This window comes from Orcinus orca, chromosome 7 (assembly GCF_937001465.1).
Source record: "Orcinus orca chromosome 7, mOrcOrc1.1, whole genome shotgun sequence".
Classification (NCBI taxonomy): Eukaryota; Metazoa; Chordata; class Mammalia; order Artiodactyla; family Delphinidae; genus Orcinus; species Orcinus orca.
The window spans coordinates 90,490,172-90,515,739 of record NC_064565.1 but is presented as its reverse complement, the minus strand read 5'-3'; the positions used below and the strand labels follow the sequence as shown (position 1 = coordinate 90,515,739).

General features: G+C 46.9%; 1 protein-coding gene across 9 annotated transcripts in view; it reads right to left on the bottom strand.

Annotated features, from left to right (window-relative positions):
• The window catches only part of NRP2 (neuropilin 2), a 116,254-nt gene that overhangs the window by 70,507 nt on the left and 20,179 nt on the right, over nucleotides 1–25,568 (bottom strand). For all 9 annotated transcript variants that reach the window (XM_049712342.1, XM_004262817.3, XM_049712344.1 and 6 more), the window contains exons 3-6: nucleotides 10,901–11,082; nucleotides 4,871–5,101; nucleotides 3,645–3,800; nucleotides 1,620–1,789 (exon numbers count right to left, since the gene is read on the bottom strand). In XM_049712342.1, the coding sequence (XP_049568299.1) occupies nucleotides 1,620–1,789; nucleotides 3,645–3,800; nucleotides 4,871–5,101; nucleotides 10,901–11,082 (739 nt within the window). The remainder of the gene's footprint in view (nucleotides 1–1,619; nucleotides 1,790–3,644; nucleotides 3,801–4,870; nucleotides 5,102–10,900; nucleotides 11,083–25,568) is intronic.

Below are 25,568 nucleotides of genomic sequence, written 5' to 3'. Positions count from 1 at the left end.
AAAGGAATGACTGAACATCTAGAACCATGACCCCTTCTTACTCAACCACGACCTGCCTCGGACAGTGAAAGTGGATGCTGGTTTAAAGGAACAACGGCTAAATCCAATCCAATCCACTCCGCTCTGCTCCAGTCCAATTCAAGCCAATTCACTTTCGATGCCCTAGTTGCCAAAGTCTCAGCTCAGAGCTGTTTCCCCTCCCCTCAGTTCCTCACTCCATTGTGTATTTAGTAGCTCAGGTCACCAAGGGGTCAGAGGGCATGCAGAGTCTGCCCAAGCAATTAAGCTTATGCACCGCGTCCTGACCTTTTGCCCGATGAGGAGGGCCAACATTTTGAGGCACTTCCCCTCCCACCACACCAAGCACATTTGGAAATTGCTGGATGTTATTCCTTTGCTGACCACAGTGTTTCTTAGTGGCAATCTCTGCGTGATCAAAATTTAGCCAGCACACACCGGTAAAATTTGATTCAGTAAGCATTTATTGGCTACTTAGTATGTGCTCAGCACCATTAAGCATTCGAAAGGAGTACACAATGCTGTGTATGTGTATCATAAACAGGTGGAGAGCAATCAGAGAAAGTATACGATTAGGACCCAAAACGAGGACTACAATCAACAGGATGCGGGCTAGAAAGGAGAACTTTCTGGAAGCTCTGCAAGATGAGAAGCATTATTGGAGAAGCAGAGGAGAGATAGTGACAGATGGCCTTAGGGTTGGGCATTAGAACCTCTGTGGACTCCCTGGAAGTTTCTAAGTGGTCATTCTCCCTTTTCTGTTGTCTGCTCTGTGACGTCCTTCTCAGAGCAGAGGTCGCCGTGTCGCATCAGAGCTAGGACAGGCTTGTCAGTGGGTCACGAGGCTGTCTGCCGTGTGTCATGAAAGCAGTCATTGCTGTAGCATGGTAGCAGCTTGTAGCTGTAGCAGCTTGTAGCAGCTTGTAGCAGCTGTAGCAGCTTGCTCTTCCCTGGGGATGAGAGCTGGACCAGTGTGTAGTGCAAGGGAGGATTACTCAACAGGAGCTGCAAGTCTTGAAAGAAGGAAAGCAAACAATAGTCTGGAAAGATGCTGCAGGGCATCGGAGCAACTGGAGTTTCACTCCTGACAGTGACATTTTCCCGTGTGTTCTCCTGATAGCTATAGGCAAAACCTTCCTGGGAGGGCTCCCTCCGAACAGCAAAGATCATGAGAAGCTGCCGTGCTTCTCATGCCTGCCCTTAGGAAAAATGCCCCCTAAGTCTCTGATGCCTCCCTATGCTGAGAATGAGGACACTCTGTAACTGTTTATGGAAGTTCCTTGGATAACTATAGTGAAAGTGCAAACAGCTTCCCAGCCAAGCAACTTCTCCAAGGCCTGGTAATCTTCACAAGGGCAGAGGCAGTGTCCATCTGACTTGCTATTTTATCCCAGCACTTAGCACAGTGCCTGGTATAGTCTATTTGTGGCTGGAATATGGATTTCTTTGGATGGATGGATGGATGGATGGGTGGATGGATGGATGGATGAAAGAAGTTCTCAAGTATGTTGTGTTTCTTTGTCCACTCTAGCAAAGGAGCCAGCCCCCTTGCCCACCAATGCACACACACTCTGCACACCCTCTGGTATCTGAGTCAGTACCTGGAGATACTCCTTGCTGGAATCCAAGTTGGGTGTCCAGCCGTTGTCATCGCCATGGAGCCGACTTTGGTGAGGTGTCCACCTCCCATCAGAGTAGGTAGACGAGGCACTGATCTGTTCATTAGCAATCCGGCCAGACTCCATTCCCAGAGGGACATTGCACTGAAAGTCTGGGGGATGGAAATGGTCAAGGGCAGAGTTAGGTCTCTCCACCTTAAACCCCTGGGACCCCCAGAACGCTGCTCCCTTCTAGGGATCAGTCCTTGCAGGCACTCCCTCATCTTAAAGACCTAATTATACACTCACATTTTAAAAAACAACTACGCCAAGTCACAGAGATTGACACCCCCTCTGGGTCTGAAAGGAACTAAATTTGACCTAAAAGAAATCAGGCTGTGGATAAATAAGAATCATCATACAAATTAAAAGTACAAACTAAAGCACAAGAACTGTTAGTGCTACAGGTTACGGATGCTCACAGTTTCCAGATGCACTCTTATTAAAATACAGGTAAACGCGTGATAGACTTGGGTGGGCTGATACATCGTGGGAAGACTGCTTTATTAATAAACACCCAGGAGGCACTTTTGTTTCTTTCTTTGTTTCACTCAACTGTCTCATGAGTTCTGGCACAGAAGACAGACGTTACAAAGCAATAAATACCTGTCTTTGGGAGACCTCTCTGTAAGCAGAAGTGTGTCACTCTGTATTACCCTGCACCACCTGTCTGGGCAAATGGACCCAGGAGTCACTTCCCCTGGGCTTGCGCTGTCAGTTTAATTGCTGTCCTTCCTATGGATTCCACAGACACTGGTCAATATTTGTGTGTGCATGTGTCAGATAAGGACCAGCAATCTTTTTCAGGTATCAAACCTACTCTGTAGCTCTGTGACCACACGGGCCATTTGCAGAACTTGGTGCAACTCACAATATTGTTTTCTTGTCACTCAATCTTCATGAGCTCTTTGAAGAAAAAAACAAAAGCAAAACCCAGAACAAAACCCATCAGTCGGCCAGGCTGCCGTGTCTGCAGGTATGCATGTGGTAAGCTGTCTACAGCCATAGCAGGATTTGCCCAGCTCCAATCATCCTGAAAGTGTTCCTTTAGTCCTTCAAGTTATCATTTGGGCTGCTTGGTGAAAATGGCAGCACATCTTAAGCACATGTCCAAAAGGAGCTGATTTAAAGACGTAGCTCAGGGCAAGAGACTGATGGTCTGGGTTCAAAGACAGCAGGTTCCATGACCACTGGGGTCAGGGTTATACTTTCTCTGTTTGCACATAGTAGAAGCTCAAAAAACTGTGTTTATTAGAAGAATGAACTGAAAGTCCAAGCAGTGTACCAGCCTAGTGAGAGAAACTCTAGCCAGGGCCAGAGATGTTTAACGTCAAAATATATGTATATAGAGAGAGGTTGAAAACAATGGTCACTGAGGCTTGAAGAGGGAAGAAAATGGCCCCAGACTCAAAAAATGTTAGCACAGGAGGGGACTCGATATAAATATCCTAACTAACCTCCCTTTCATTCTGAACCTTGAGATGGTCCTGCGACATTCCACGGGAATAACTAATTCTTGGTATACATACTTTTTCTTTTCTTTTTTTTTTCTTCGGTACGCGGGCCCCCTGCTGCTGTGGCCTCTCCCGTTGCGGAGCACAGGCTCCGGACGCACAGGCTCAGCGGCCATGGCTCACGGGCCCAGCCGCTCTGCGGCACGTGGGATTTTCCCAGACCGGGGTACGAACCCATGTCCCCTGCATCAGCAGGCGGACTCTCAACCACTGTGCCACCAGGGAAGCCCCCATACCTTTTTTTTAAAGAAATGAGTAGCCAGATGGACATTTATCCTATTTTCATTAATCTCTGCCTAGCAAGAGGACACAGCTCCCATCCCCTGAGCTCAGATGTCACTGCAAATTCTGGAGAATTCCCACCTCCTTCTCTTGCAGGTCAGCCTCTCTTCCCCACACACCCTCACAGCCCTGATAGGAGGACAGGACAGAGGTTCCCAACCGGCCAACTCACTCTCTAGCGGCTCTTGGTGAACCAGGTAGTAACGTGCAGAGAAGCCATCCTTGGCCACTGCCATGTCCGTGTGAAAGGTCAGAGAGAGGATCCCAGTGGCCGAACGGAGTTCAGAAGGTGTTTTGGTCCCACAGTACTTGCCAATCAGGGGTCCGACTGGACATGCAGGACAGAGAGAGGTCACAGAAATGGACATACCAAACCCCATTGGCCATACATTCTCCCTTCCCACAATCGCAAGTCATTCAATGGAGCATCACTTTGGATGCCTTGGCATAAAAGAGCGACCAGAGATTTGTTTTAAGAGCAATGGCTAATGTTTTTCCTGCACATTAGAAAGTATTTTCACTGACCTGGCCTCATTCTGTTTTCACAGCCCTGGGAGATGGACTGGAAAGGTATCATTATAATGCCTGTTCTACAGAAGAAGAAATTGAGGTTTGGAGAGGGCACGTGACTTTTCTTTGTTCATACAGCTAGGAAATAGCAGAGCTGGGACTCCAACCCAAGTTTCCTGACTAAATCTTATGCTTTTCTCAGGAAATGAAATTGCTTAGCCATCAAGTCTTCCTTACAGTGCAAAATACTTAGAAAGACTACAAAAGTGAAAGATTGGTTTCCTTGCTGATACCAAATATTCCCAAGACTTATGCTGGTTTCCACCTGAGAAGTACAGGTTCCTCTTGGCCTTGGGGGATGCACCTTTTATGCATCTATGACTATATAAATGATAATAAAATTACAGTAATTATAGTGATGATAATAGCAGCTTATTTATACAGATAAGACACAGAGAGGTTAAGGAACTTGCCCAAGGTTGCAGAGCTGCTAATATCAGAGCCAGGATTCAAACTTAGTCAATCTGGCTCTAGAGTCCTATTTGGGCATAGAGGGTGGTCACTGAGTCACTCTCTATGGTAAGCCTGATGACTTGGAGCAGAAAAGAACATTACCTATAGGTTTTCTCATCCTCATCCAAGTATCTACTCAGTCTTCTCCTATCCTTCTCCAAAGAAATATCTCCAAGAGAGAAAACTGTCTTTCTACAATGTCTCTGAAGTCATCCTTGGTGAAGGATAAGAAGAGAAAGTCATCATGGGTCATAAATAAACCCTGAGGAACTTTAAAGTCTTTGTTCTCTCTCTTTTTTTTTTATTGCTCCTAAAGTAATTAGCAGGCAAAGGCGAAGCTACTGAGAAATGCCTGGGGACGGCGCCATCACTCACCATGGGGGATGCCATCCCAGATGTCCAGCCAATCGTATTTGCAGTCTCCCTCTCCCACCTGCAAAGGGTCGTGCTCCAGGTCAAAGGTCAGGAACTGCAGGATGATCTCCATCTTGGGTTTGGCCAGGATGGTGAAGGTGCAGTCCAAGTTGTGTGGGTACTTCTCGGGAAACCCGGGGGACTCGATGGTCCCGTTGGGGCTTGTGAAGTTCTTTGAACAGTCTTCGGAGCCTGTATGTAAATGAGAACCATAGCATTAAGAGAGTGGAAGAGGATGCCTTTCTCTGTTGCCTCTGTCACATGGGTTATTTAAATGTTTGGGCCCAAATTTCCCTCCTCACAAAGTTTTTGTTTCCACTGGAGTGGCCCTTGAAGCAACATACTTTTCACATCAACGTTTCAAGCCATAAAGCCTAGACCATCTTTAGGAGAGAAATGAGGGAGTAGAGCAGGCTTGCTCTGCATATTAGAGTAACAGCAGCAATGGAGGATTGGGGAGGGGGGTGGTGTAGAAAGAAGTGTGTGTGAGATACAGGGAGGGAGAGAGAGAGATGGATTCTCTTGAAAAGAGGAACAGAGTCTTCTTTCTCAATTACTCAGCTGCTTGCTCCAGAAATGTAAGTTATTTCAGTCCTCAAGGAAGGCTTGCTGATTGCCAGCAGGGAAAACAATGTTACCCCTTATTTATTGCTGACCTCAACACTGGCCCCCATTGTACCAGAGCCAACTTGGTGCCCCCAACTCCCTCCAAGATCCAAGGTGCCTCAGGGGAGGGGCAAAGGGGAGCTCGGGTCTCATTCATGTCATGACTATATTAAAACTAGCGGCTCTGTAGTGGCCAGACAATTAACAATTGAGGTTTGTAGCTGGTGGATCACAGCAGGGTTTGGGGATGTTAAAGGCTGCTCCAGCAGCAAGTTTGGAAAAAATGTGGCAGTGCATTGACATTTGGAAGGCTTCTGGTTCTTTTGTGGCGGGGACGGCCTTTTTTCTCTCCTAAGCTCTTGTGTCTGCTTTCTTGGGGCTCACGGAGGCGTCTTATTAAACGCTGCGCACATTCGCATCCTGGTGCAGGCTTGGACCGCAGCGGGAAGGAGCTCGTAAAAGGATTACAGCCACTGTCTCCCCTAATGCCTCAAGGTGGAGTCACATTAAAAGGGCCCTCGTGTGCTGTAACCCAGCCACCATTTGCCAGGGTCGCCTGGGACGGTCCCAGGACACTGCAGCCCAGACCATGGGCCCAGGGAGCTGCACGGAGTCAGAAGTTTTGCAAGTTAACGCGATGAATGTAAATGCTGCCCAATTAGCATTGATCTCGCTACGTTCTGATTTTAAAATTGAAAAAGGGAGCAGGATTTATGAGCGGAATAATAGGCATGCTAAGCATGAAGAAAAAACACAGAAATACTAGATAAACTAGGTGTTTACTGGCAGGAAGTGTCCTCTGGGGATCCCACTGAAATATAACTGCGTGATGTCAATACAGTGATCTTAGCCCGCAGCAATGTCTTTATCCGTGGCTCCCGCAGCAGCCCCTGGATGGGTCTCTTTATTGATGATGGCTTTCTGGAAAGTGGCAAATGTCTGACTTGGAAAAGGTGCCATGCAAATAAGTGGGGGAGGGGATGGAAACTTTTTTTTAGCATCAGACAGGAAGTTCCAATATCCCTGCTCACCCTTCCATCACCTCCGCCCTTCCAGCCAGCAGAGCCTTGGCAGGGTGGGAACCTGGGACACCTGGGGCGAGAGCTAATCTTTTCAGGATTCTTCTTCAGAGGTTCTCTAATGCTGCATCCCAGAGGCTCTGCGTTCCATCATTCTGAGGCCAGGTGGCCCAGTGGGCAGCCAGGCCTGGAGGCAGGAGATGAGATGACCTCTCCCCCAGTTTGTTTTTACTATCAGAACCCCAGCTTCTGAAAGCCTCCTCCATGGTCCAGGATGAGGCAGTTTAGCAAAGCCAAGCCAGCTGGCAGGTCTTCAGGTGGCTGAGAGGGATTTTGAAAAGGTTAGCATTTATGGCTGCCCGGCCACTTTGCCAGAGGAAATTAACCCTATTCACAAGTTGCTTCTAGAAAAGGCATCCTGACACTCCCTCCTAGCGTTTGCCCTATTGTCATTCCTTTCCAAGGCAAGGGGAATCACCCCCCACCCCCACCCCCCCGGAGTGGGGAATTTATAGTGGAATCTTTCTTTAGTCCTTGTCATCCATGGGGGACAGGCGCTTCCGCAAAGACACTTAGAAAGCCCAAGAGAGGCCTGGAGAATGTGAGATTCTAAAGTACCCACAGTTTCCAAGGTTCTGTGGTCCTGTAATGGACTGGAGAGACTTTTTTCAATCTGACGTCCTTAAGGCAAAAAGAAAAAAAAAAGTGTGTATCTATCTTCTGACATATGGCTATACACGGGTGTATCCTGTGGCTTATTTTGAATGAAGTAGAAAAACAGTTTTATCCTTTTCATGCAGAAAAGTCAAGCCTGTCCATTACAATCGTGCATCCATCTATAATTGCACCATCTTGCTGTTTGGACTATGGTCAGTGTCAGAAGGCAGGCAGCTGAATATCAAATGTGGAGAAGAGATCTCAGGAAAGGGTGACCATCCCTGGGACAAGGGTTGAGTCTTGCAGTTATCTACCTAATCCAAGAGGCTTTTCTGCAATGTGTTAAAAGGATTAAAGGTTAAAAAAATAGCTCAGTCAATAAATACTCAAGTTTATGCAATGCTAAAATTGTCCATAGAAGCTGGGGGATTTTGGCTGCAGTGAATGATTTCATACCAAAGGACTCTGGTATGAAAAATGCCCACTCCGTGGTTTTTCACTGTAAATTGTACGATAACTCTGCAAGCAGAAGGAGAATCTGCACACATAAGGCTATTGAAAACATGGTGGATTTATCCAAAGATGAGTTGAGGCTGACCACAAGGGTAAATCCAGTTCTTCAATTTAGGAAGTGGGAGTAGGGGGCACCCCAGGTTTTCTCTGTCTGTGAAGAACCCGAGATTTCAGTTTCCAAAATGTCACTGGGCACCACAAAAGAAAACTTGATCTTGAACTTTGGTCAGAAGACAGGAAACAAACACACAAAACCCCCCACATTTTCCAGTGATTCAGTTTCCAATGTTACTTTTTAAGTTATTTTAAAATTCCTTTCTCTGTTCTGCTTATGATTTGTGACTTGGGATCACTTAAGTCAGCGAGCTGTTTGGTTTACCCTTTTCTATGTGGACCGTCTGGTCATACACAGACTCTTTCATAAACCACTTCATTCAGGGCAGACACGAACCTCCCTCTCCAGCCACTCACCCCCATCTGTACTGAATTGTGAGTTTATTTCTGTCAGTATAACTCTGCAGCAGAGCCCCGCCTGGGCGATGTGCTGTCGAAGGCTTCCAGAGTCCTCTGTACAGTTGTGTATCTGTTTACAGTTCCCCCTTCTCTCTTTATGAATCTGGCTAGCAAACACAACTGTGTGCTGTTTAGATTTCTTCAGGATGTTCATGCGTTTCTTTCATGTTCTGTGGATGACATAACTTTGTGTGTTCTCTCTCAGGGCTCCGACAGTGGAGATCTGGCTGTGGGGCGTGGCACCTGGAAGAATGCTCATCTTCCTAAACTTCTCAGTTTTGAACTTGGCACACCCCGCCCCCTGCACATATACGTGCTTTACGAGGGTTGACTTTCAGGCTGAGAGCTGTTCTTTCCAATGGGCATGATGGCATGTGTGAACAGCGCCGAGGCCACTGGGCTCTCACCTCTTTCTTACATTCCCCAGAAGAATGGCTGTTGTTGGCCGGTCTGTTACCTCCCGCTGCTGCAGTAATCTTTTTCTTCCTTCTGTAGGCAATCCCAGGCCTTAAAGTAGACTGCCCCACTTCTCCATGCCCAAGCCACCTTCCTTGGCTGGCTCCTTTGTTTCCAGGCTTGCTGCCTCATTCAAAATCCTACGTCAGCCTGTCCTCAAAAGAGCAATGCTGAGTTATGATACCCTCTGTGTGTTTTGGCTTTTAAGATCGACTCTTCACATTTGCGTGATGCATAGAGCTAACATTCACATTTTTGTGTCGATTTCTGGAGGATGTGGCACCACCCTTTGTGAAATACTAAGTTGGGAAACATGAAACAGAGATGAGCTGGAATGGTCCTCCGCACCCTTGTTCTGACTTCCGGTGGCTAGCTCCCTGGATGCCCTTGCTTGGAGCTGTTTTCCTTTCATGGTCAGCACAGTGGAGCTGGATGGCAGCTTTAGCACTGGGGACTAGCTACCTAATAGACTTCCCAGGTAACCTACCGGCAAGCCACTCAGTAGCTCCCTCATTTTCACATCCACAGCATGTTAATCATACCTTCACAGTTATTCACTCTGCCGCATATTGTAACAATAGTTTACCTTGCAAGTTACCTATCAATTTACACATTCATCCAATAACATAGACTGTGCATCTGTTCTGTGCTGTGGGTTTACACACTGTCTCCCCAACCAGAAGAGGGCAGACACCCCGTTTCCTTCCTTCTCTCTTCTCTCTCCCCACTAGTCCCCAGCAGAGGATGGCATAATGAGGGGTCCATCAGTGCCAGTGGCACTGACTGATCTGAATCTCACACAGGACTCAGGGGGATGTGGATGAGGCGATTTGGGTGCCTCACACCAGCCCGAGCCACTGGACACCCAGACTGTCAGTCCCTGTGACCTCATGTAGTCAGCTGCATGACGACCCGGGGCAGACGGTCTTTCCTGGGACTCGTGCCCTGGGACGCTCCCGGCTCCCACTCTGGCTCCAACCTTTCACTGGATTCTACGATCTTGTTCTCAGGCAGACAAATCTGGCAAATATTTAGACAGAGTGGATATAAAAAGTGCTTTCAGCAGCTACCACTTCCTTTCAAGAATTGTTTGGCGAAAAAGAAAAATATATATGAATAGTTCCCCTCACACTGAACTCAACAGGCGCCGGACTTGGGCCCCTCGATGACAAGGCTGACAGCCTCCCCTTTCAGCAGACTCTGTCCATGAGTTGTAAAACTTGGGCTGCCGGCGAGGGAAACACAGTCGTAGATGGGGTGGGAGCCCCTGAGGTGGGGGGATGGGCAGGGGTGAAGGGAGAACTGGAGGATAAACTTCACTTAGCCTCAAGATAATGAGCTCACACATGGGAGGGAAGGGCACGCTGCTTGGAGTGCTTCCATGGAGATGCTGAACCAGCGACTTGTGAATCAAAGTTGTCTCTACCCAGTTATGGATATTAAGCGTTGGCCCATATTCTCAGGATCTAAAGTAATCTAAGGGGGACCTAATGGAAAGCAAGTGGTCAACTTAAAAGAAAGGCAATGTGCTTCTCCTCTCTTTCTGCTATCTTTATCAGGGTGTTGGCTTCATCGGCATTTAGGAAGTGTGGGTTCAATGGGTAGACGTGATGCAGTGGAACAGCAACGGGAATTCCTAGGAGCCATATTTGGGTGTAAAAGCAACTGTGACTTTGTTGGTGGTAGTGGTGGTGGTGGGTCATAGTAAGATTTTTAGACTCCTAACACTGAAAAGATGATGTCCTTCCATCCCATGTAATTCCAAAGAAAGGCTGTGTTAAATCATGAAGTAATTAGGAGGACGTTTAACCAAGTTTTGTTTTTACCATGAAGATTATTGTGATTTTTTTAAAAAGACACACAAAAATCAAATTCTTTCCAAAAGTGTTTTTCTATGTAACAGGTTCTCCTATTCTTTCGTTGCCACAAACAATGTTTATCTGCCCAACATGCTGTACCCAAGCACTAACCTGGCAGCTCGCCCTCTTAAACTGGCTGGTAACTTAAACTGGCTTTTCAGCTCAGGCTGTCTCCAGGTTCACCTTGAACCTCTCTTCCCTCCATCAACTTACTTAGGCTGGATAAAATTAGAACCCTTACCACCTGTGTCAACCCACTGGGCTCCATCTATGAGCACATAACTATTACGTAGTTCCCGCACACAGCACCCCGTAGCCAGACACAGAAGGCAGAGTCCCATCTTCTCTCCACCCATGACCACACTGACCTGTCTTGAAGATCTCATAGCGGAGGGAGAAGCCTGCCCCCTGCCGGGCGTAGTCGGAGGTGAACTTGATGTAGAGGACCGAGCCCGAAGAGATAATGGTGGGTGGGGCGATGTTCCCACAGTGTTTTCCCAGGAGGTCTGCGGATTCGCTGTCCCCGTCCCGAATCTCAATGAAGTCATACCTAGGTACGGATGGCACAAAGGGGCACATATGAGAAAAGACCAGTTTTAGGAGATGAAAAGGACTATTTTCTCCCTCCAGCTCAGGTACCTCCATCCACTTCTAGACATTCAGGTGTTTTGTATTCATCAAAAGGCACTTACGTTTGCTTGTAGAGACTGGCAAACATAGGTATAGGAAGTTGCATTGCTTTCTGAAAGCCACACAGAACGAGCACCTCAGTGGATGGCTAGACTTTAAGGCCTTGTCTCTTGCTTACATAAGAGCAGTAGCGTCATTCTATCAAATGTCTCAAATATTTTTTTCTTTGTGCCATAGCACCATTTTTATTTCCATTATGATCTCTCTGAATCTTAGTCTTTTCTTCTTAGCTCTGTGTCTCTGCATGTTACTTAACCCCTTTGAGCGTCAACTTCTTCATCTGTAAGGTGAGGATAAAAATATCCACTTCAGGGGATTGGGATGGAGATGGAATGAAAAAACGTAAGGAAGGTGCTAGGCACCGAGTCAGGCACATGGGGGCTGTTTCAGAGAGATTTGTTTATTTTCCTGCCTCTTCCCCAAGTTCAGTTCTCTCCTTGGTCATTTGCTCTTCTCTTTAACGTTTAGTGACAAAGACTCCCCAAGCGTGGGCCACCTGCCTCCCTGAGATGACTCTGCGAAGTTCACAACAGCAGTGTCTACCTAGTTAACAACATGTTTTTAAAAGGAGTCAGCACCACATTAGATAAGGCAATAAAAACCTTTCTTCAGGGGCTTCCCTGGTGGCACAGTGGTTATGAATCCGCCTGCCAGTGCAGAGGACACAGGTTCCAGCCCTGGTCCGGGAAGATCCCACATGCTGTGGAGCAACTAAGCCCGTGAGCCACAACTACTGAGCCTGAGCTCTAGGGCCTGTGAGCCACAACTACTGAGCCCATGTGCCACAACTACTGAAGCCTGTGCACCTAGAGCCCGTGCTCCGCAACAAGAGAAGCCACCGCAATGAGAAGCCTGCGCACCGCAACGAAGACTAGCCCCCGCTCCCGGCAAGTAGAGAGAGCCCGTGCGCAGCAACGAAGACCCAAATGCAGCCAAAAATAAATAAATAAATAACATTTTTAAAAAACCTTTTTCCAAAAGCAGGGGGTGAGTCCCTGGGGACCCAGCATCTCTGAGCCTATAACTATTAGCCTCAGCAAGAGGCAGAGCGGGCTGCCTTCCCCACCCTGAGGCCTGAGTTCATTTCAAAGAGAACCAAACTGGCCCGGGTTGGGGAAGACACCTCAAAGACACCCTTGGCTAGGTCCACGGGACGGCACACCTACTGGGCCATTTCATCAGTACAGATGCACACTTTCAGCTTCGGTGTGTGGTCTGGCAATCCTCACTGTCCTGCGTCTGTGCTCCTTGTCTGGGCTCCCAGGGAGTACTCCTGTCACAACTGCTGAGGTGGAACATTTCTTCCCCACCAGCTCCCTCAAATTGCTGGCCACTGTACCATTATTTACTGAAAACCATCCATCTACCTCTCTCCCTGTTTATTTATTTTGCATCAACCTGTTAAAACAACATGTCGGAAATCTCTTCTTCTGGGGTAAAGAGAGGGACCGGGAAGGCTACCCTCCCTGGGATGTGCCACACACACAGGGTCTGTGGGGGCCGGTGGCCTGCAGAAGTGGCTTGTTTGAGCTGGAGTGGCCTGAGGCCTCACCACCGCCCCTGGGAGCCATGTTTCAGATGGCTCAGCCACTTCCCAATAAATAGGCCTTCGAAGGGAGTATATGGAGCAGACCAGGGTTAGTTCATTCTTAAGCCCCAGAGGGCTGGAATCCTACAGTCCAAAGAATCGCAGAAGCTGGTTAGAGTCCAGAGAAGAGGAGGTGGCAGGGTTTTCCCCCAGGAGCTCTGAAGAGATGGACACAGATTGGGAAAGGCGGGGGTGGGTGGGGGAATCTGTTTAGGTCTTGTGATTTCAGTGTGGGAGATGGTGCTGACTTTGAAAATGTGCTTCCTCACTTTCAAAACAACAGTGAAAAGACACTTAGCTTGTTCTCAAAGGAAATTCCCCCAAACCTTCTGGAAAACCCCTCCTTTGTATTTCCACGATGAGGTAAGAACTGTTGGACAGTCACTCTCAGCTGAGTATTGGTGATGCCTTCTTCACCAGGGTGCACAACGGTGGAGAAGCACCTATATCCATGGAGCAGACATTACCCAGCTTGCCTGGAGGAGCCAGTGTCCCTCTAGCCCACCCTCATCCCTGAATTAGACAGAACAGGGTTTGGATCCCAGCTCAGACTTATTAGCTGGGTCCCCTCAGGCAAGTCACTCAACCTTTCTGAGCCTCAGAAATGGGGAAAATAAGAGCAAAATAGGGCTACTAGAATTTTTCTCCTAGGGTTTTTTCTGAAATTTAAGTGACCCACATCATCTATATAAAGTGTCCCAGCACGTGCCTCATGAGTGTTCATGGGAATTTCTTGTATTTTCACATTTCAGAGGACAAGCAGCTGAGACGTAGTGCAGAAGCGACTTTCTCTAAGAGACAGAGCAAGTGAGCAGAGATGCAGTATAAGAGGGAATGTACATCTGTTCAAACATTTTGGAAGGCATTTTGGCAAAAATGTGAAAAGAGTTAATATGTACACATCCTTTGATCCTAGCAATCCCACTGCTAGGATTTTTTCCTAGGAAAATAATCAGACAATTGTGCAAAGATGTATATGCATCTTTGTGTGTATATATTTTAAAAAGCATGTGAAAACGGGCTTCCCTGGTGGCACAGGGGTTGAGAGTCCGCCTGTCGATACAGGGGACACGGGTTCGTGCCCCGGTCCGGGAAGATCCCACATGCCATGGAGCGGCTGGGCCCGTGAGCCATGGCTGCTGAGCCTGCGCATCCCGGTCTGTGCTCCGCAACGGGAGAGGCCACAGCAGTGAGAGGCCCGCGTACCGCAAAAAAAAAAAAAAAAGCATGTGAAAAGTGAAAAGATGCTCTGTTTATAAACAGCATTGTGTCTAAATGTCCAACAGCAGTGGTGGGTAGATGAATTTTGGATATTTATAAAATGGAATACTCCACTGCTATAGTAAAAGTGCTATAGGTCTAGTTTTTTTTTTTTTTTTTTTTGCTTTAAAGGAAAAATGTCCACGATATATTGTTACATTGAAAAAAAGTAGATTTTTTAAAAAGTATGCTTTAAAATATATATAGGTATATATATTTCCTTGCATATACATACAGAAAAAGTCTGAAAGCATATAGACTAAAATAGGGACTTCCCTGGTGGCGCAGTGGTTAGGAATCCGCCTGTCAATGCAGGGGACACGGGTTTGAGCCCTGGTCCAGGAAGATCCCACATGCCGCGGAGCAACTAAGCCCGTGAGCCACAACTACTGAGCCTGTGTGCCTAGAGCCCGTGCTCCGCAACAAGAGAAGCCACCACAACGAGAAGCCCGCACACCGCAAGGAAGAGCAGGCCCCGCTCGCCACAACTAGAGAAAGCCTGCGTGCAGCAACGAAGACCCAACGCAGCCAAAAAGAAAGAAAGAAATTGAAAAAAAAGAATATAGACTAAAATATTAACAGTGGTGAAATATATATATGGATGGTGGGATAATTTGTAATTTTTACTTTCTTCTATTATCTGAATTGTTTACAGCGAGCCTGCATTTCTTTAAAATATGTAAAATAACGATACTTCCATAAAGAATTTTTTCCGAAGTAGAAGAGCTGAGAAAAATAATCCAGCTCTCAAAATTTTGCAGACAAAAAATGCCATCATCATCATGACAATCATCACCCATCTCACAGAATCACCGTAAGGACTAAATAAGACATAGCTTGTTGGAGCACCTAGAATAATACCAGGGACATGGCCCACACTCAGTGAATACTTTAAAAAAATGTTTTTACAGACTACCAGATAGCTCCAGTGTTTGTGTTGCCAATTTCTATAGGAAGGACAAAAAAAGGCCCTGACATCCCACTGGCTTGTTCATCAGAAGCAGAGGGTTTTATCTGGTTGCCTAAACACCTGTGGAGTAATCTAGGGGATTAACAGAATCAGAGATGAAGCAAGGCTACCCAGCACATGTCATAGCTATAAACTTGCCTCAATTTACTCAACGGATATACCACCCAAATCCTTTTGGGTAATGCGGCCAGCTGCAAATACATCCTTACATAACTACGTACACATATAGTGAAGAGAGGCATTTTTGGAAAAGGTTTATATAAATTAATCATATCATACAGTTTCTCTCTGAGCTTGTTTTTTGTTTTTGTTTTTTTTTTTCGGTATGCGGGCCTCTCACTGTTGTGGCCTCTCCCATTAGCGGAGCACAGGCTCCGGACGCTCAGGCTCAGTGGCCATGGCTCACGGGCCCAGCCGCTCCGCAGCATGTGGGATCCTCCCAGACCGGGGCACGAACCCATGTCCCCTGCATCGGCAGGCGGACTCTCAACCACGGCGCCACCAGGGAAGCCCTCTGAGCTTGTTATTTAAAGGACCCCTCTGGTGAGTCCTTTTGTGAAGTAAATAATCAGTCCTTACTTCAACTTCTTAGAAAAGCTGGATTTTCCTATCCAGTTTGCTTGAGGGGAAAGCGACCAGTCACAGTTAGGCAGCTAACACCTGCCCTTCCCTTCAGTGTCGGGGTTCTGCCCTGTAGACAAGCCCCAGCTAACCACCAGGTCTTCTGGCTGGGGTTTTTGTATGAAGGGCATATTCCAACTGACATGCTGACTCCACACAGAATGTCTCATTTACCTCCTGTGTGACTGACTCATTTGGGGAAATTTTTTCTTATCGGGGATTTGCTACAGCTGGAGTAAATCTCCTTAGAAATTTCAGTGTTGTCAGGTTCATTTGTGAAGACCTAGCGGAGACTTAGGAACTTTGTGGCCTTGGAATAGATCTGACTTTGCATCTAGCATCTAATAACCAGCATTTGTTTGGTAAAGGAATCTGGGCTGCAAACTCAGAGCTCACCCCAACGATAGTCATGTAGGATAACCTGAAAAGCCATTCATCTTATTCATCTTCTGGAAGGAGACAGAAACCAGCTAACAGACATATTAACTATTGTGTTTGCATTTCATTGTTCCTAATCTCCCTCAGATGAAAAAATTCCTTTCAAAGCTTTAACACTACCTTTTCTTATTTTATTTATTTACTTTCCTAAGCTGAAGTAGCCATCTCTACTCCAGTTCTTTTTTTCTCTCTAAAATGGTTCCCCAAGTACCTTTTTACTTTTCACAGATTCCGACACCTGTATGTTGAGCATTTGTCTAATGAATGCTTTCTGTACTTTCTTTCTTGACTTCAAAGTCTTAATTTCTCTCCCCAAATCCACATTTTGGGCATGGGAATCTTGATGGTGGAATTAATTATAAGAATCCACAGGAGAGATATGAAAAAGCAACAGTCTCATCTCTTCTTCTCATCACTAGACAGACATGAAAAGAAGCTTTCTACTTTCCATAACTCTATCCACACTTGATGCTGCCCAGCAGGCCACCAAAGGCTGGGTCAGCCAACCGAGGCTGTGCTGGAAGATTTACCACGTGGAGGCCTCTTCTCCCAGGGCTGGATAATGTCTAGCCCCATCCAGATTCTACCTTTACGGATGTCACATAGAACTGCTTGTGAGGGGATTTCTATATCGTAGGCAGAGTACTTAGCTGCTCCAAGGAAGAACGCTGTGCCCATTCTATGGGATTTGTCTACACATCTAAGCACCTCTGCAACCAAGTCCTGAAGCCGTAAACTTTGCCAACCAGGCAATGCCTCCTCTCATGCTACTTGCATCATGAATGTTTAAGCCATCACGTTCTGGACATGGCAAGTTCTTTCCAGCCCCTGGGCTTTGCACTTTCTCTTCCCTCTGCCTGCAATACTCTTTGTTAGCCTTTGCTCTGTCTGGTAACTTCTCATTCTTCTGAGTGCGAATGTCACCTCCTCTGAGAAGCCTGCCCTAGTTACTTCATTTCATCTGGCATGCCCTTATTTTCTACCTCACCACCCTCTCATTGCCTTTCTGGCTGTTACCATAATCTGTAAGGTTTTGTCAATATACTTTATTTGTTTAGAATCTGTGTCCTCCACTAGACAATAAGCACCACGAGGGTAAGAACCTCACCTTTTCAAGGATGAATTTATAATACTTGCACGGTGCCCAGCACATAGGAGGGCTCACTAACTTTTTGTTGAGTGAATAAATGATTGAGGGACCTGAGGTTGACGTTACATGTTAAGAAGAACAAACTCTGCTTTTGAGGGGTTCGGTCCGTTTTACACTCTGCATTTGGGCACCAACACACTCACTCAGCTATTCTGGTTGTATCTGGAAACCAAAATGTTGCCTTGTGACTTGAAAACATGAAATATAACATTCTGAGTGGAAGAAATATCTCAAATCATGCTGACAGCGTTTTCTCTATTAGCAGCAAACAAATCAACTATAATTAAAATGCTGTCAAAGTGATTTGAGATTTTTCTCACACTTTCAAAGTTCCATATTTCATGAGTAGATTATCCAGGCCAGAGAATTTACCACCTCCCGGAGTGCCTTTCTTACAGGAATCTCAAAGACATCTACAAACACTGTCTTATTAATCCTTGCATTAAAACCTGCAGGGACAACAGGAGGAAAAAACAACACTGTCATGCACAACTTTCTCAACAAAGAAGCTGCCTGAGATCCTAAGAGGCTGTGAGGTAGGTCTGCATGATGCCGAAGTTTCTGGTCAATTCAGGCCCAAAGCCAGGTTGCCTGTTCTCCAGCTTAGTAGGGACATCCAGCTTTTATGGAGAAATCAGCTAGCTGTCAGGTCGGGTTTTTTAAGAAGCCATTTTTATAGCCTTGAATTTTTCCCTTTCACTGGTACCACTTGTATAAGAAGCTGGTATATCAATGAGAAGAGCTCCCATTTACTGAGCATTCACAGTGGGCTAGATCCTCACTCCATGTAGACAGTATTTCATTCAATCCTCACTTAATACACACCAGGCCCTGATATGATTACCATCCATTTGCAGATGTACAGGCTGAAGCTCAGGGAGATTAAGCGACCTGCCCAAAGTCACACGACAAGGAAAGGCCAGAGGCAGGCTCTGCCCAGGCGGTTTCACTCCAGGGCACACTGACCTCGCCTCTGTCCTCTGGCCTCGTTGTTGCATGAAGATTGGAGAGCAGTGGGAATGCCAGATTGCCAGAACACTGTAACATTAGAAGGTGCCAGGTGCAAAGACACCTCTCCGTCTCAGTTAGAGACTTAACAGAATCTCACTCGTTTTATCTAGCTGTTTTGTTTAAACAAAGCCTGTAGGACTTGCCAAATTTAATAGACAAATCACCCATAGATGCAGTGAACAGATTTGGAATTCACGGTTTCAAGACTCATCCAGTAGAAATCCAGCTTGTAAGTGTTCAGATGGGATAGCATATTAATTTTTGTAACTGAAGTATTTTTATAAGTACATATATACCCATAGGCGAACATATGGTCCATTGGGTGAGAAAACAGTATCCTGTGTGTTTATACGCTCTTATAGTATCATCTAGAGCAGATATTTTTCAGCCCATGGATTTCCAGTAGGGTCCACAGATGAGTCTCAGTAGGTTGGGGAACCCCTACAATCCTACGCAGAAATTTTGTGTGTTTGTGTGTACGCACATTTTCCTAGGGAAGGGGTCTGGGACCAAAAAAAAATTTTTTTTAATTGCACAGAAACATATCTGTCTACAGGGCTGCGTGTACTCTGGGAAATGCAGTGCATGGGTTTTGTGGACAGACCCAGCTGGTTCCTGGCACATGCTAGTGGTATGATTTCAGGCAAGGCATTTCTCTTCTCTGAGCCTCAGTTTCTTCATCTATAAAATGGAAATAATAATACGCCCCACCTTGTGGGATTGTTGAAAGGTTCGTGAAGGTATATACAGGCCCAGCACAGCACTGGGTGCCTTAGAGAGTGCCTGCAAGGCACTGGCCATTTTGATTCTCACCTGGGTTCTACAAAATAGGATGGCAGACTTGGGGGAGAGAAGAGTTACATACACACGATGCTTTGGAAACTGAACAGGTGAAGATGAAATGAAAAGTAATAAATTTACAGACAGTCTCAGTGTTCCCCAACCTCAGTGCTATAGAGGATGGTTTCGAAAAATCCTCCTCCTGTACAAACCCATCAACAGTGCTTCATCACTTGAGTTTTTGAGAATTCGTTTCAGTCTCATGTTTCCGAACCCAGGCTATGGAACCAGCCAGCCAGGCTGGGTTCAAAACCACCTCCACTCCCATTTGCTGGGTCTTGAAGAGCTAGGCACTCAACCTCCCTAGATTTGGTGAGTTAATGCACGTCAACAGCTCAGCACAGGGCCAGGCACATAGTAAATGCTCAATAAATAAATGTTAGTTGTTATTGCTGCTGCTGCTATCATCATTTGTTGTGTTGTCTGACTCCATATCATTATTATGTCTTACCTAACTTATTACCATTATTTGCTCTCTAACTCCAAGGACTCACACACTGCATCGGTCTGTGTATTTGCGTGGTGCCTTTTTAATAGCAGCTGTTGGCACTTTCATTTTCTTCCTTTATTTCTTCCCATCCCGAATCTCTGATATTTTGAGCTTATTAGCGATCCCCTCACAGCCAGGGTCACCAGGGCTCTTTAGAAGGGAGGAAATCTGACCACCCAGCAAAGGAAGTATGCAAAGAGAACAACCCAAAACAAACTGAAGGAGTTATTCCAAAAAACCTTGAAGGCAAGAAAATGGAAACTACAAACAACATCTATTTATAATTGCTGGTGGTTTTTCCGCAGAAGCCCTGGGATGATGGAGAGGGCCCGCCGGTCTCATTGTTCCTGCGGAGCAGGCTGCCAAGAACGCCTCGCAACGTGAGGAAGGAGGCCGCTCCAGACACCGCGTCTGATAAGTCTCACTGTAGATGAACTTTCAGAGAATCAAGGGCACACAGCAAGGCCTGCGTCACTTCTCCCTGACCCTCTGGCCAAACACCACTCCCTCCACTGACCGGCTCCCCAGCAAGCACGTTCCTCAGGTCCTGTGGCCACAGACCTCCTCTGCTCCTGCAGACAGGCTTGGATGGGACGTATTTGCTTATGCAAGGAAGGATTTTCGAAGCAACCGGTGCTAATGTGAAGTTTAAGGCTTTTGGGCAGGCTGTTTTCAGCAGGACTGTTGAGTGTTTCTTTCTGTCTGCTCTGTGCATCTATAAAATCCTCACCCTCTGCAGTCAGCTCAGAGGACCCCATGCTAGCATTCTGTCACAATATAGGGTAGAAAGCAGATAAGAGTAGCCCACGATTTGTGTCCATTCACCACTAGGCTGGTGCTCAGATGGGAAGGTGAACTGCAGCAGGGCCAGAGACTTGCTGAATTGTTCTAAGCTGGCCTGGGTCAATCGAACATGCCTCAGTTTGCCTCGTCTCATAAATGGCTACAGGGACCACGCCTCTGTGCCTCTCAGGGCTGATGGGTAAGCCACTGAGGGGAAATCAGAGTACACCATTCCTCGGCCTGGTGTGCCGGCAGCGTCCCTGAACTTGGCCAGGTGAACAGTTCCCTCTGGGACAGGTGCTCACCAACCCTGGCTCCCAGAGGGTCTGATTGTGGGAGTGAATCATAACCTCTCCATCTGTCTGAAAAATGGGAGCCTGCTGGGAACGAGGTGTGCTGGGCACTAGGGAATCAATCACAGCATTGAAAAAGTCTTCTATGTGTTTTCCTGGGATCAAGGCTCCCAGTCGTTTTTCTATCCCCCTTTGCTGGCATCCAGCCTCCATAACAAAAGTCAGAAAGTACAAAACTTGTCTGAAAAACGTGCCATGCGGAAATGCAAGCAGGGGACAGCTTGGGGAGTAGGTGGCAGGTGTGACGGGCCCTGTCCTTGCATTTCATTCACCCTGAGCTTCAGGTTACAGAGCTCAGAGGTTCTCCCCGGCTCCAGGGGCAAACTTGTCACTACTGTGCAAATGCAAAAAGCATGGTGGTGTGGAAATGATGGGCCTGCACTAACGTCCAGGCAGGAAGGGGCTGCTGCCACGCCAGGGTGGAGACTGAGGCCAGTGCCCCCGGGCCAGTCAGCTGGGACTGCTTCCACCTCTCCAAACGGCCGCTTGGTAAGCTTTCGCTGATGGCTGTGTTCTGAAGGCCCCGGGGCTGTCAGAGCAAAAGCAGGCCTGTCCACGCAGGACGCATGAAAGCGCTCGCCTCTCCCCATCACGGAAATGCCCCTCTGTTCCGAAAGAAGCAGCTGCCGTTTGGTGGGGTGGAGTAGAAGCTGTGAAGGTTCAGAATGTTGGATGCTCTTGGCTGAAGGCTCAGTCAGACCAGAAAGAAAGATGTCTAGAAAGGAACCAGCTCCTGCAGGAAAGGGAACCAGATTGCAGGAAGTCTCCTCACGGGATGGGAACGGTGTGAGTCAGACCTTAAGGCACTTTTATTTATCCCACAGCCAGAGCACGCTGTTTGCTCTGCGTGCAGAGCTGTTGGCTGGTGTGAAGGCCACCTCCTTACGGTGGCCGGCAGGGTCCTCACAGCGTGGGGAGGCAGCATCAGCGCCAGGGAAGAGCTCTGGGGGCTGCACAAGAAGAGCCCTTGCGGGCAGTAGGGCAGTAGAGACCAACCCCCTACCCACCCCAGAAGAGGAGTCAGTACCCCGACGTTTAACCCAGCGGCCTGCCCGGAGGCTGGGACTAAATCCTGTATCTGCTTGGACCTCAGTTTTCCAGCAGATAAGACCAAAACAATAATGATACTTTCTTACCCTCTTACTGCTCTCAAAGGGATGACACAGGGATAAATCACTTTGAACATTTAGATGAAAGGTGCTCTATAAACCCGAGGTCTCATCGACTGTAATTGTTACGGTAATTATTTTAATGATAATAATGATGATAACGGGGCAGAGGGGGTATGGGGCGGGAACAAAACCTCCTACCTTGAGACCAAGAGAAATCCTCCCGTTAAAACCCGCCGCACGGATTCCCTCTGCTCCTCGGTCTCAACCATCTCTTTCAAACTACCAGTTCCTGGGCTGAAATATTATTGACTCCTTTCCTTTCCAACGAAACAATGATTTGTTCCACCGTTTTCCCTCTCACTCACCCCCCAGTGTGTCTGGCTTCACCCTGACAGCTCAGCCGTGGGCTGTTTACAGGCTTCACTCACCCTCCACGACTCCGGTGCAGCTCCACTGACACTAAAGGCAGGAGAATTCTCTCTGTGTGAGGAATCAATTACTTCCGCTGACACTCTATTACTAGCCCTCACATCTTCGGATTCCAGACGGAGAGTGAGGTGATGGGGGAATGACAGGGAATTTGAAGAAGACGGCGAGGGGGGCTGTGCGGGACAGGGGCGGAGGTGGATGACAGAGAGGCAGAAAGAGACAACTGACTGAGAGGAAGGCCTCCAGCTCGCATTTAAAGACACAGAAAGCTCTCTCTCCCTCCTTGACTGCCCTGTCGGGCACCCGGAGGTGACCACGTGGCAGGAAGAGGTAAAGAAAAGGAAGAAAGAGAAAAGGAAAAGAAAAGACTTGTCAAGTATATCTAAGGAAATCAGAGAGGCCCCAAATACCTAAGCCTTGGGACAGCAGATGACAGCTCTAGGCACAAGGACACAGGTATACGAAGGCAGCTTTGGGCAGCAGGCTTCAAATCCCAGCCCTACCATTATTATCTGTGTGATTTCTCTGGGCCTCAGTGTCCCCATCTGTTAAATGGGAATAACAGCAGTACCAGCCCCAAAGCATTGTTATGAGAGTAACACATGGAAAGTTCTTGGTGTAGTAGCACCTGACACCTGTCAGTAGCTGAATAAATATTTGCTATTATTGTCCAACTGACAATCCCTCCATACCACCTACAAACATACGATGGAGCCCCTATTGGGGCAGAGCAGAAACATTTATAGAGACTGCCAAGATGCTTGGCTACAAAGCCAGGGAAAAAGCATAAAAAATCATGCAAATTTTCCTTTATCACGTGGAGTTTTTTGCTGCCCTCCTAAACCTAAGCCCAACTCACACTTCTTCTTTCTTCTTCTTTTTCAAGTTTTACTTTGAACCAGCTAACATTTTTCACGGATTTTCCTTCTAGGAAAAAAAGTTTTGATTATGTAAATTAAATACAACCATCTACTCTGCAATCAGCTGAGATGAGGTGTGAGGCGCAGGTCTCATAATGAAGGACGATTATGGAAGCTCTTTTCTAGAAGGAAAGACAAGGGCAGCTAATTTTTTTTTTTTCTGGGATGATTTATCCAGGCAAAAGTAGAAGAATGGAATTAAATATTCTGTTGAGTTTCTCTTGATCCAAAGGTTTCAACTGCCCCGCCACTAAAAAGGACAAAACAAAGAGAATACTTTTTTTTTTCTAAACGACTCATGACTACCGGAAAACACACAAATCCCTTTTTAGAAAAATCTAATTTCTCTACTTCATCTATTTCCTTCTCCTGTTTACCCCTCCACACCCAGAGCTCCCAATGAATTTCTTAAGACAGACTCTCACCCGGTGTAATTAGATGGGAGAATTACATGGAGCTACATGGGGTGAGATGCTGGGCTTCTGGGACCTCTGGGTTCAGAGAAGGTGCCAGGCTTGAGAGCCAGAACAAGTGGGATTGTGTACTAGAAAATCTCAAGTCATTTTCTCAATGAGAAGATAAAAATGCATTGTTAGGAAGGACATCCACAGTGAAGCTTGCATTTGGAGAGTTGCGATTGCAACACAGCATATTTAAAAACAAACTGCCAAAAATAACCGTTGTCCCAACTGCTCTTTAACCTTGGTAGGCGGAGAACAATCTGCGGTGTTTTCCCCCACTTCTTCAGCGAGCTAAGCTGCTGGGTGGAGTCCCTGGTCAAGGCTGGTGAGTGTGGGGTTGGCTGCCGGCTGAGCTCGAGGCGGCAGGACTGTTCCCGTTTATTGCACCGCGTACCTGGAGGGGATCTGTTTCTGTCATTAGCAGGGTTGCTGTGATACAGAAAAGTATTGCTGCTCATTGGTTCCTTGGGGGAATCAGAATATTTCTGTGGCTGAGCGGGCAGTAAATCTGTAACAATGTCATGAGTAATCAACCTAGGATCTCTCCCGAGTGCAAGACACCCTCTTGAACCACAGAGAACTCTCACTCTGCTCTGAGTTCCAGAGACCAGCAGAAGCCACGCGTCTAATTGGGCATTGTGCCCTCCTGCCTTCTATTCGTAGGAAAGAGATGTGTGTACACAGGGAGTCTTGTGTAGGAGTAAACTGACGAGCGGAGCTTAATGCAGAGCGTTACCCGGACTTTCCCAGGCCATACCCCACTTTTAGGCATTAAATTGCAGGGGGGGATGGTCCCTGGATATAGGGTATGAAACTGCAGAAACTCTCTGACCAGGGAGAGCGGGACAGCAGAGAGTCCCCATCATCTCACTCTTTCCTGCTTCCTGACCACAGCCCCTCGCTGAGATGCTGGAAGTTGTCTGGCCAGGCAATAAAATTAAATAGCATTGCCCAGTCATCTCTTCACTGAGAAGGGGGTTTGTATCAACAAGCCACTAGGATGGCCCTACATTACTGTGGTTCCTGAAGACATCAAAGTCTCTCCCCTTCTTGCCTTTGACATGATGCTCTCTGCCTGGGCCACCAGTGCTACCGCCATCCCCTTTGCCTGGCTAACTTCTTCAGGATCAGTGCAGGCATCGCCTCCTCCAGGGAGCCTTCCCTGATCTCCTCAGCCAAGGGTAGATCCCAGGGCTCATAGCACGTCCCCGGTCAGAATGCATGGTGTTGGTGGAGGCAATAGAGCATGAGAGTAAAGAGCTCAGGTTGCAAAGTAGTGTGTTCTGGTTTCAAATCCCTTCGCTGCACTTTTTTTTTTTTTTTAACATCTTTATTGGAGTATAATTGCTTTACAACGGTGTGTTAGTTTCTGCTTTATAACAGAGTGAATCAGCTATACATATACATATATCCCCATATCCCTTCCCTCTTGCATCTCCCTCCACCCTCCCTATCCCACCCCTTTAGGTGGTCACAAAGCACCGAGCTGATCTCCCTGTGCTATGAGGCTGCTTCCCACTAGCTATCTGTTTTACATTTGGTAGTTTATATATGTCCATGCCACTCTCTCACTTCGTCCCATTCTCTGCCACCTTCAAGAGTGCAAACTTGGGCCAGTTGCTTACCTTCTTTGAGCCCAAGGTTCTTCATTTGTAAAATGGGAAGAGTAACAACCACTTCCCATTTCACGGTTTGTTGCAAGGATCGAATGAGATGATGTATGCAAAGCACTTGGCAGTGTCAGGCTCACATGTGGCAACTTTATCATCAGTAACCACGTATTTTTTTACTTGCTTCCTCCTTCCAAACTCTAAATTTCATAGGGTCAAAGAGTACAATTTACTTACTCATCACTGAATTCCCAAGGCTATCATGCTTGGCACACAGTAGATGTTTAATAACTAGGAACGAATGAAAGGT